At 40.1% G+C, this 12,939-nt stretch overlaps 1 protein-coding gene across 5 annotated transcripts in view; it reads left to right on the top strand.

Moving 5' to 3' along the window:
- The window catches only part of unm_sa1614 (un-named sa1614), a 259,073-nt gene that overhangs the window by 134,138 nt on the left and 111,996 nt on the right, over positions 1-12,939 (top strand). For all 5 annotated transcript variants that reach the window (XM_059652726.1, XM_048550344.2, XM_048550345.2 and 2 more), the window contains exon 7: positions 3,389-3,474. In XM_059652726.1, the coding sequence (XP_059508709.1) occupies positions 3,389-3,474 (86 nt within the window). The remainder of the gene's footprint in view (positions 1-3,388; positions 3,475-12,939) is intronic.

Genomic DNA, 12,939 nt, shown 5'->3' with positions numbered 1-12,939 from the left:
TTGATTAATAATTGTAGTTTGCAATGTGCCTCTGTTAGTGTAATTGGAATGATCGCTAGTATTAATCAAGCAAGAATGAAAAAATAACCATATAGTCATGATAAAGAGAAATTAATATAGTGAGTTATTACACACTTTATAGCTTGAGATTAGGCCCATCATATAAAAAACATAGACATTTTTATATATAAAATATGAAAAGTTTACACCTAATGGTTGTTCCATATTTTTGCTTCTAAATTTAGAATTGTTTTCTACTTAATATTCATTATTAGGGAATGCCAGTTTAGATATTACTAATTTATGTTACTATCAGTCGTTAATGCCGGTTTGTAAGATATGTGAATGATGTACGAATAGCATTATTTGAATACATTGTTTTGAAGAAAATTACAGTGAAATATTGATACAGAAGGCTCACTACCTACTTGATAACAGTGTGGAGCTGGAGGAACACAGCAGGCCAGGCTGTATCAGAGGAGCAGGAAAGTTGACGTTTTGGGTCGGGACCCTTTTTCTGAAGAAGGGTCCTGACTCAAAATGTCAGCTTTCCTGCTCCTCTGATGCTGCTTGGCCTGCTGTGTTCCTCTGGCTTCACACTGCATTATCTCTGACTCCAGCATGGGCAGTTCTTACCATCTCTCATTCCTACTTGATGTGTCTTTCTGTATGTGATGGTTAAGTTAGCTATTGCCAAAATACATTCTGATGTGAGTTGGGGTTTGATTTACAGCAGAAACTGTTATTACTCATGATGGTATTCAACTGGCTGAAATACCACTGATCTGAGAGGAATTTTTCATGTTGAATCCCTTCTTGAGATCTGTCAGCTCTTCAGTCAAAATATCCCTTATATTAATCATTTTATCAGTTATGAAAGATTTTACAAATAATTCACCGCGATATATTACATTTTTGAGCTCCTTGTTCAGATCAAAAAAGATTTCTGGAATAATTCACAATTTTTGTTTCATGGTTTTTTGGACGTGCTGTGGACCCTTTTGAGCATTCTGGGAAAATAATGAGTTGACAACCTTGGCTTATTTTAATGCATAAGCAAAAGCATTAATTATGGGGAGAGGAACATATGCTGTTTCTAGATGATTTCCACCACTGTTGTTTGCTTCACAGAAAAGGAACCTGCCCATCTATCTTCTCTATGCTTTAATAAATGGCTGTATTTGAGCCGTTACTTGCTGAGAAGGGTTAGCCCTGCACGTAATGGCATAGGGAACCTTTTTAATGACGATATTTATGTTCCTGCAATGCCACTTAACTTTGGAAGCCCCAAAAGGAAAAGCTGGAACTGAGGATTCTCATGGCCATTAAATGGCTCCTTAAAAATTATTGAATTTTACATTTCACAATTCTGTACATCACCAAGCTTCCCTTTATTTACATGAACATGATACATTGGCTGTGGCCAGCCAGCTCAGAGTCAGTCCCTGAAGTGAGGACACTCTGATTCCCTGTTTTCATTTGTCAGCCAGGGCTCCCTGAATGGCCCAGGCTAACAACCCTAATCAAGGTTCTGTTAGCCAGCAAGATCCACCCTGTTCTAACCACTGCATCTACTTATTCTCTCTCCTCTCTCAAAGCAATATTTTCCTCCCTTTATATGTATTGACTTATTCACTTTATTTTTTTCCACTGTCGTTGATATTCCTTTCTCCGTCTTTAAATTTCAATGATGCCATTGTTCACCAAGTTCCAAGATGAAAGCTAAACTACAATCAATTTATATTTCTAGGAATTTTTGAACTGAAGAATGAGGAAAGCTTACAACTCCTAAAGCGAGCTGGAAGTTTCTTGTTGTAGCAGATTTTGGCCCATTGTTTTGCAGCAATATTATAGGTAGAGTGTCTCAAATGCAGATAACCAAAAACCAAGCATTTCTTTTTAAGATGCCATCAGCTGACCTTCCTTCTTCACTGTCATCTTTGGTCCAACTGTTACAGTTTACAGCTTACAGCTGCTCCTTTCCACCCCTCACATTTGTTGAAGTAAATGGAAACCCTATTTACATACATGAACAGACTTCTAGCACATTTCTAAAAAAGTATGTTATGGATCTGAAGCGCCGCCAAAGAATTGCCTGGCTTATCTTGTAGCATTGCCTCCATTTCTTTCAAAACTTCCCTTTGCAATCCTGACTTCAACTATGTCCTCAACACTCTAAATGCAAGACAGTACTGACCTGGTTCAAGTTGCCCAATTCAAAAACTAGCAAGTTCCCAAATCCAGCATGATTGGTTCCAAGGCTGTTAGTTTTTGAGACATTCTATCCATGTTATTGTCTGGACCTGTATTGTATCTAGATCTACATTCTCCTGCTGAATCTGCTGTTGGCAATATCTGCAACCTCTAATTTGCCTTGCTCTGTCAGTAAAGCTAATTTATTTGTGAATAGTGTGCTTGCATGCAGTAAGTCTAATTGGTATTTCTGATGAAGGTGAAATGGTAGCTGTCTGGTGAGTGCAACTTGAGTGAGCATAGTGCAGGTATTATGCTGCTGGTAAGTTCTGACTTGCAGCTGTGCCAGAAGATCCAGGCATGCCCCTGAACAGATGAAATTAATGAAGCTGAAAGCATGTCATCCCAGCTAGAACCTAGCACAGTCACAGATATTTTACACTCTTCTCATGTCTTCCAGGTGTCACATTCTTACCAGTGTCTGTCAAAATAATTTCCATCTCAACATGTTCAATACTATTTCAGGCTTGAAGAGCTGAACTTCTCTTCTTTATCCTTGATAATTGTTTGTTTTCTCTGCCAGTTCAAAATCTTCTGTCCAAAGCTAATTTTTCTTTTCCATTCTCTTTTTGTTATAATGTTGCCAGGTATCTGTCAAAGAATCATTTTTGTCTGGCAGATACATTTGACTGCAAATAGTTATTACATTTTTCTTTCCCACTTTAATATTTGATGATTCATTACTAACTTTGCTATCCTTTCTTTTACCTCACCTGGCATTTCTTTTTCTATTTTTGACATTCCGCACCAATTTCTAAATCTATTACCAGCAGCGAATATTTGCTGTTTTAATTAGGATGAAATATCACATATTCAATGTTTTCTGTAATATTCAGCTTGTAATTTGTGGCTTCTGCAATGCGATTTGGGCTTCTTATTTATAACACAGTGAGAAATCCTGAACAGATAATATTTTCCTTAAATACATTTTTTAAAAAATTTCAAAGCACTTTTCTACCTGTAATGTCAATGATTTGCCAGTTGAATCTTCGAAGAAATTATTGTTATGTTTGTTAAGTTCTTTTAAAATAGTTGGCTTATAAGAATCCTAAATCAGTCACTGAGAAGTCGTACATCTTTTAATAGTGTAAGGGGTGTATAATTTACCATACAACTTTGCTTTTTTTTCTTTTAGTATCTGATCAAAGTAAATGAGATAAAGACAAAGAAAGGAGTGGACTTGCTACAAAATCTCACCAAGTATTATCATGCACAGTTCATGTAAGATTTCTCGTCTGCTTTTATTTTCATGATTTTAACCTGTTCCTGGCCTGATCAAATTTTTAGCACTGAGATTTGTTGGTTCTGCTGTGTAGTGAATTGGATATTGCCGTGCATTGTGCTGTAGACTGTAGACCAGGGAATATCCGTTCTCGGCTGATGATGCAAAAGTTTCCTTGTGGGTTGGTTACAAGGATTCTATGTCATACACATTTCAGACTTTTCAGTCTGGTTCATCGTGACATGGGCCAAGATTAGTTATAGAGTCATAGAGCTGTACAGCATGGAAACAAGCCCTTCAGTCTAACTCATCCATGCCAACCGGATATGCTAAATTAATCTAGTTGCATTTGCCAGCATTTGGTCCTTATCCCTCAATATTCTTCGTATTCATATACCCAACCAGATGCCTTTTAAATATTGTAATTATACCACTCTCCACCACTTCTTCTGGCAGCTCATTCCATAAATGCATCACCCTCTGCATGAAAAAGTTGCCCCAGAGGTCCTTTTTAAATCATTCCCCTCTCACCTTAAATCTATGCCCTCTATTTTGGACTCCCCCACCGCAGGGGAAACACCTTGTCTATTCACCTTATCCATGCCCCTCATGATTTTATAACCCTCTATAAGGTCAACCCGCAGCCTCTAGTGCTGCAGGGAAAATAGCGACAGCCTACCTCTCCTTGTAACTCAATATCTCCAACCCTGGCAACATCGTTGTAAATCTTTTCTGCACCCTTTCAAATTTGAGAACATCCTTCCTATAACAGGAAGACCAGAATTGAACTCAGTATTGCAAAAGTGGCCTAACCAATGTCCTGTATGGCTGCAACATGACTTCCCAACTCCTTTAATCAAAGCACTGGCCAATAAAGATAAGTATACCAAATGCCTTCATTATCCCACCTACCTATGACTCCACATTCAAGGAACTATGATCCTGCACTCAAAGGTCTGTTTGTCCAGCAATACTCCCCAGGACCATACCATTAGGTGTATAATTCCTGTCCTGGTTTGCCTTTCCAAAATGCAGCACCTCACATTTATCTAAATTAAACTCCATTGGCCACTACTCAGCCTATTGGTCCATCTGCTGTTGGCCCTCATTATACTCTGAGCTAACCCACTTCACTGTCCACTGTCGTCTAGACCTCCAATTTTGGTGTCATGTGCAAGCTTACTTCCTATGCTCGTGCCCAAGTTATTTATGTAAATGACGAAAAGCAGTGGATCCAGCACTGATCCTTGTGGCACATCACTGATCACAGGCCTCCAGTCTGAAAAGCAACCCTCCACCACCACCCTCTGTTTTCTATCTTCAAGACAGTTCTATATCCACATGGCTAGTTCTCCCTGTATTCCATGTGATTTAACCTTGCTATTCAGCCTCCCATGAGGAACCTTGTCATATGCCTTACTGAAGTCTGTATAGATCACGTTCACTGCTCTTCCCTCATCAATCCTCTTTGTTTCTACTTCAGAAACCTCAATCAATTTGGTGAGACACGATTTCTCTCGCACAAAGCCATATTGACTATGCCTAACCAGTCCTTGCCTTTCCAAATGCCTGTAAACCCTGTCCGTCAGGATTCCCTCCAACAACTTGCCCAATACTGATAGCAGGCTCTCCAGTCTATAATTCCCTGGCTTTTCATTACCACCTTTCTTAAATAGTGTCACCATGTTAGCCAACCTCCAGTCTTCCAGCTCTTCACCTGTTGCTATTGATAGTACAGATATCTCTGTAAGGGACCCAGCAATCATTTCCCAAGCTTCCCAGGGAGTTCTAAGGTACCCGATCAGGACCCAGGGACTTATCCACCTTTGTGCATTTTAAGATGCCCAGCATTTTAAGATTGCATAATATGATCATTTTTCAAGATGTCACTATTTATTTGCCCATGTTCTTTTTCTGCCATATCCTTCTCCACAGTTAATTAGTTAATTTAGTTAATTAATCTATATTTGCTAGTGACACAATTGCCAGGCAGGCATAGAAAATGGAAAGGAAATGCTACACCGTGCAATTGGAGAGCCGTAACTGCAGAGTAAAGTGGTCAGCTTGAAATCCCTCTGAAAGTATTACAAGTGCTAGCTGTTCATTTAAATTATCAAAATTAGGACTGAAATCCCATTCCATGTAAACCTGATATTAAACCAGGATGTGCTGGAGAATCTCAGCAGTACTGGCAGCATCTGTGAAAAGAGAAATAGTGTTTACATGTCAAATCTGGTAAGACTTCTTCAGGAGTGAATGAGGCTGGAAAATTGTGATTTTTATTTTGTTGACAGAGGGTGATGAGGAATCAGCAGAACAGACTGTGAGGATGCCTAGAGCAAAAAATAAAGACCATAACACATAGTTAGGCTATTTGGCCCAGTGAGTGTACACCACCATTCAATCATGTCTGTTATGTTTCTTAACCCCATTCTCTAGTCTTCTCCCTGTAACCTTTGCTCCCCTTGCTAATCAAGAATCTATCTCTGTTTTAAATACACTCAATGACTTGGCCCCTACAGACTTCTGCAGCAATGAGTTTCACAGATTAACCACGCTCTGGCTGAAGAAATTCCTCTTCATCTAAGTTCTAAAGTATTGTTCCTTCACTCTGAGGCTGTGCCCTCAGGTCCTAGTTTGTCATACTAGTGGTAACAACTTCTCCACATCTACTCTATCCAGACCTGTCTGTATTCGGTATGTTTCAATGAGATCACCCTCTCATCCTTCTAAACTCCATTGAGTACTGACCCAAAATCCTCAACCACTCCACAATGGTGGTAAAGGAGCAACAGAGATGTGAAATTGGCAAAAATGAAGATGTGAAAAGGAGAAATTGTGTGCACTTGGTTGAGAGCAAAGTTAACAAGACACAACCGGAGGATGCTGGGTATCCTCTCTCTAACAGCATTAAAAGCCCAATTTTCTAGCCTCTTCCAATTCTGGAGAAATCATACCAAACTCAAAGCTGGATAGCATCTTACCAGACTCTGAGTAACTCATCAGCTATGGCAAGATGAGTGGTCAAATCAGGTGTGATTGTCATCTTGACACCAAGATTATGTTGCTGCCACTTTCTTGCTTTAGTAAAGTGGCATGGCAAGATTCTCATCAGGGAGATGTGAATTCCAAAATGATGCTCTTTATTGCTTGTCAACAGTCCAATTCACTATAGGTTGCAATATTACAAAACCCACCATTTAAATTAACCATTGTAAAACTCAATTGAAAACTAGAGCAGTTTCTTCACAGGTTCAACTTGCCACTTGCTCCAAACGATTTCCATGTGGACACATGGCATCAACATCTCAGCACACTATAGGGGCACAAGCCACATGCACCCTACATCTATGGATACTGGCATCTGGCATTTGCCGTTTCTATGAACCCGCATGGCACAACTCCAATCCACATACAGGATTTTTTGTGCACTGTACTGTTTTACCTGAGACTGCACTGGCAACAATTTTTGTAATGCTGCAGCACAGCGATTCTGCTCGGAGATGCACATCTAGCTCAAGACTGAACCTAACAGCACCACTGGGCGTTTCACTTCTGCATATAGTGCTCATTCACTGAATTTATGAAGATGTTCACAGCAACCCTGCCTTGCTTTGCCTTTTTTGCATTTGTCTCTTAGTCAGAAACACCTGCTTCCTATTATAACTGTTTTGCCATGTCATTTAACATAAACAAAGTCACGAAATTTGCTACAGTTGTAAATAGGCCAAACTCCACACAAGGGGGATAGCCTTCACTCAGGGGATCCCAGCACAGTAAATCAGCCTCTAATACCGGTCCAGGCGCAACATCGGGCAGAGTTGGGATCCTCTACTCATAATTCTACGATTCTATAAGAGACAGGCCACCAAATGCTTGGCAGCACACAACCTATTTTGAGTCTTTCTGCCCTGTTGTGGACCTTATTGTTCCTGCAGTTGAGAGACTGGAAAGTATTAACCACTGTGAAAGTGGGTGACACAGCTATTACTGTTGGTGTGGTTGAATTAGTTTCCCAAGCGGGTGAATAGGCAGCACAAAGGGTGTGCAGGGTTAGTGGTGTTGTAGTTTGGTATGGATGAGGGTGAATAAAGAAAACGTTGACAGTAAATAGTGAGAATGGTAGATCATTGCATCTTTGTGGGAGGTTGGATCAATAGCAGAGACTGATTGTGCAACCATTTCTTTTTGATACCTTACAAAGTATGGAGCTGGATGAACACAGCAGGCCAAGCAGCATCTTAGGAGCACAAAAGCTGACATTTCGGGCCTAAATCCTCTCTAGGGCAGAAATGTCAGCTTTTGTGCTCCAAAGATGCTACTTAGCCTGCTGTGTTCATTCAGCTCCACACTTTGTTATCACGGATTCTCCAGCAGCTGCAGTTCCCATTATCTCTGGTCGCACAAATGTTGCCAGAATAACTTCATCTTCCTGAAGTGTTGGGCATTTCTCGATATGTTTGAGACTGCTTCAACATGGATGGCAATCTCAGACCAGACTGTTGTGGCCTCTACTGCTGTTCCTGAGGGAAGAGGATACCTTGCCTGTGCAACACCTTTTCCAGCAGGATCTGTAGGCCTCTGTCCACAAAAGGGGCCAAGGATTTTTCCCTGAGATAATAGGAACTGCAGATGCTGGAGAATCCTTGATAACAAGGTGTAGAGCTGGATGAACACAGCAAACCAAGCAGCATCTTAAGAGCAGGAACGCCTACATTTTGGGCCTAAACCCTTCTGATGAAGGGCCTAGGCCCGAAACCTTAGCTTTCCTGCTGCTAAGCTGCTGCTTGGCCTGTTGTGTTCATCCAGCTCTATACCTTGTCATCAAGGATTTTTCCCTGTCTGCCATGTCTGGTGAATATATCAGGAATAATGCAGGGCAGCTCCAGACTGACATGTTTAACCACGTGCACACTAGCTTTTTAAATATGGCATCGGTGCCAGGGATATTGGTTAATTTCCGAATCTCCAGTGAATGACATGTTGTTCAGTGAATAATTTGTAGTAAGGTGGCGAGGAACTAGGATATGATTCTCACCATTTGGGCTCAAATGGCAATTAAATCTTACTAAACTCGTTGCTGTGTCTCAAAACTTGTTTGGTGGCATGGCAAGAATCCTTCACTACTCTCAGTGTGATTCTCACTTAGCAAAAATGGTAAAATTCCAACCATAAATTTTGTTTCTCTCTCTGGAGATTCTACCAGACCTACTGAGTTTCTGCAGCACTCTGTTTTTTAAACCCAAATCTCAAGCATCCACAGTGTTTTGTTTTTATTCCATGTTAGCCCGGGCCTCCTGGTTGGGCATGTCCTGTTTGAAATTAAACTATAACCAGTTTTTAATATTGATCCCTTATTATTTTTAGAAGGTGTTACAGGCCATTTCTTTGAACTCCTTTGCTCTGATTTACCTAGAATGATATTAGCTAGCTAGTGGGCATTCCTGGTATAATAACATCATTAGCTTAGTAATCTAGACATGCAGCTATTGGTCTGGGGTGTGGAAGGTCATGGATTCAAATCCACAGGTGGCTGGTGGAATTTGAATTTAGTTAATAAACTCTGGAATATAAAACTAGTCAAGATAATGACCAAGAAACTCCCATTGATGTAAGACACATCTGTTTCAGTAATGTCCTTCAGAGAAGGTATTCTGCCTTCTTACCTGGTCTGGGTGACATGTGACTCCAGATCTGTTTACCTTCTCTGAAGGACATTAGTGAATTTGCTGTCCTTACCAGGTCTGGGTGACATGTGACTCCAGATCTACACCTTTTAGTTGCCTTCTGGAATGGCCTAGCAATTCACTTGGTTCATGGGCAAGCACCCCATTAAAGAATGAATTCCAAAATTTTGACCCAGCCAGGCTGTTTGCAGTTGGTCAGGAAATTGAGGTGATGTTAATATAAGTGTTGTAGCTCTTGCCCATTTTCTTTTGATTCCATCGGGACAAGTCAGATCTCGGACTGAAACCTGGCTTAAGCACCTAAGATGCTGCTTGGCCTGCTGTGTTCATCCAGCTCCACACTTTGTCATCTTGGATTCTCCAGCATCTGCAGTTCCCATTATCCCTCAAACATCATACTTGTGTTTTTTTTACATTTTAAGGAGGTGGTTAATTGAAACACAACACAATGCAGCAGTCTAACAATGATGCATAAGTTTATTACACAAAGGAAATGAAAATAAAATAGAACAAACCAAACCATTTTCATAAAACAGAACTTAAAGACTCCTCAGAATCACAGAAATGTTACGTGCAGAAGTAGGTCAATGGCCCATGATGTCAACATTGCTTCTTCAAACAAACATTATTACCTAGTCTCAATCTCTAGCTATTTCCCCACAGCCTTGCACATTATTTATATCCAAGTAACTATCCTCAATTGAATGTGCCTCCACCGTATTTGCAGGCAGTGTATTCAATACCCTCAGTACTTGCTGTGTAATAAAAGATGTTCCTCACCTTGCATTTGTCTCTTTTGCAAGACGCTTTGAATCTGTCTCCTCTGGCTCTTGAACCTTTTACAAACAGCTTTGTGTAGCTGCCTAATGATTTTGTAAATCTCAATCAGATCTCCTCTTTGCTGTCTTGTCTCCAAGGAGAATATTCTCAAATTCTTTGATACATTGTTGTTTCTGAAATTTCTCACACCATTTTTGTAAGTGGGTCAAAAGTAAAATATGGGTCAACTGAGAGTATGTGGAATGCAGTGGCAGCTCACTGCCAACTTCCCAAGGGCACCTAGGGACAGGCAATAAATGCTAGCCAGCCAGTGATACCTCCTTCCCACAGGTGAATAAGAAAAATGCTGCACTCTCTCCAGTGTGTTTATTATCCTTCCTATAACGTGGTGCCCAGAACTGTATGTCATACTCCAGCTAAGGGCTAACAATTATCTTCTACAAGTTCAACATCACCTCGTTGCTCTTGTACACTAAACCCCAATTAATAAAGAGTGTACTGTATGCTTTATAGTTCTGCCAATTTCTTTGATCTTTGCACGTATATGTCCAGGCCCTACTGCTCTTGCACCCCTTTTCGAATTGAACCCCCTATTTTTATTGTCTTTCAACATTCTTCCTTCTAAAATGCATCACCTCACATTTCACTGTATTGAACCTCCAAGACCTGGAAGTCAGGTTTATGCTACTGAAACCACCCCCTGCATACCGGTTGTCTAGGACATTAATAGGATCCATGACTTTCAACATATTACAGGCCTCACATTCTGCTTCACTGACCTGTGCTGCCATATCTAAAACTTAAATCTACTTAATCTTACTCATTTATTTAATCTTAAAGTCACTTACCTTATGTTAACTTCATTCTACTTCCCTTACCCTTTGCTTACTTATCTTACTTTATTATATTAGTGCTGACCTTCACTTATTTTTATTGTTTCTCAGTTAATCCCTTCTTTCAAATACATATAACTTTCTTATCAGGAAACAATTGCTTCCTTTTGGCAACCACCAATTTTCTGTGCTTTCACTGTTTGAGTTTTTCTCCCCCAATCTGTTGTTCTCCAAATGCTGCAGCTGTTAAAGCATTCATCCTGTCTTGTTGCTGTGTTGAGATTGAAGAAACACAGGGCAAAATATGATCCCATTAACTTGAAAAACTTTTTTCTATGTCTCATCTGCAAGGTTTAATTTAACTGTGGCTTTCAATGCCCCATCTTGAAAATCGAACAGCCTCTTCCTGGAGCCTTCATACATCCAAGCTTAGACTTTCAGCTTTAAAAAAAAACCCTTCCTCTGATTTAAACAAATATTGAGGCCTGGTAATTCTAAATTCCTTGAACTGAGATAATCTCTTTTCTACCAGTCCCAATTGACCTCCCTTCTTGGGAGCAACTGTTTTACAAATCAAGCTACAGCCAAGATTTCTGCAAAACCTTTCAACTGAAATTTAAAAAAATAACTTTTTCTCCCCAAGCTATGCATGTTTTCCTTAAACCCAAAAAATAAATTTCAGAATCTGCTGTACTACGCTATTTACTTTGTTCACTAACAAGTTCTCCCAATGTAAACTCCCATAAGCCTCCCTGAACACACTCTCATACTGTTATAAGTAACACAAATACCTACAACTTAATCATTTAACCTCTTCTGACACACAGAAAATCCACATGCCACTTGGTCAAAATTCAAAAATCTAATATAAATGATGTTAAAATATACATATAAATCATTCACCTTACATTGAATCTTGATTACAAAGTAATCTTAATGAGCTGCCGAATAGCATTCTTTAAAACAGCCACATACCTTAGTCACAGTGCTCCAGTAGCTGAGTCCAGTCAAACAAGTTACTGCTGTGTTCTTCATGGAGTTGAAATTTTAAAGACTTTAGTAGCTCCATCCATCCAGTCGGTAATAAGGATCTCCTCACCACTTCTGACTTGAGTCTTACAGATAAAGGAGGAGCTTTAATGGTTAGGAAGTGAGACCATTTTTACAGAGTAGGTAACCTGTGCTCTGATGTTGTCACCATTGTTGTTATTGCCAAACAAGCGAAGTATCTTATGTAACTCCAGGAGTTAATGTTAGGACACGAAGAAATGGCAGCCAAAGACCGTAAAAGAAATTTGAACTTTTTTAATTGGAGATGATCCTTACCTTGCGCTTATTGATACCAATATCATCTGCCAGTCTATTATGTTGTTCAGCTTTGACTATGTTATAGCAAGGCAGATTCATTTTTGGAAGAATAAAGCTGAATACCTTACAACGAGGGGGCATAGCTTTAAATTGAGGGGTGAAAGATATAGGACAGATGTCAGAGGTAGTTTCTTTACCCAGAGAATAGTAAAGGTATGGAACGCTTTGCCTACAATGGTAGTAGATTCACCAACTTTAAGTACATTTAAGTCGTCATTGGACAAGCATATGGATGTACATGGAATAGTGTAGGTTAGATGGGCTTCAGATTGGTATGACAGGTTGGCACAACATCGAGGGCCGAAGGGCCTGTACTGTACTGTAATGTTCTATGTTCTATGTAGATGTAATCAAAAAAGACCTGTTCTTAACTCTGTAATAGACGGGGAGATATTGATGAAGAGCTGGATTGCCCCGTTGGGAATGTTTTGGCAAGGATAAAGGGGGGGGTTGATCATTTGTACAGCGCCATTTGCTAATCAAAGACACCACCCAAGAGGATAATATCCACCCCTTCTTCCCTGTCTATATCACCCTATGATGAGCAAACTTTTCCTATCTAAAGTTATGGCTTGCCTGGATCTGGAGTCCATTGGGCCTCATTCGTGGATCTGCCTGCAGTCCTGGAGGCATCCACTGTGTGGCTGTGGCATTTGCTGGAACTGTCGGAATTGCTAACTAATCAGAGGGTGAGACTTCCTGCCACGGAAAGGCAGAAGTCCCACTGTGCACCAATTTAATCAGCCCACTGTGCTTTATGGTTCTGGGAAAATCTGTCTATTAGCTTCTGTTGACT

The sequence above is a fragment of the Stegostoma tigrinum genome, chromosome 19, assembly GCF_030684315.1.
Source record: "Stegostoma tigrinum isolate sSteTig4 chromosome 19, sSteTig4.hap1, whole genome shotgun sequence".
Taxonomy (NCBI): domain Eukaryota; kingdom Metazoa; phylum Chordata; class Chondrichthyes; order Orectolobiformes; family Stegostomatidae; genus Stegostoma; species Stegostoma tigrinum.
Note: the sequence above shows the minus strand (reverse complement) of the source record. Positions and strands in the feature narration are given on the sequence as shown.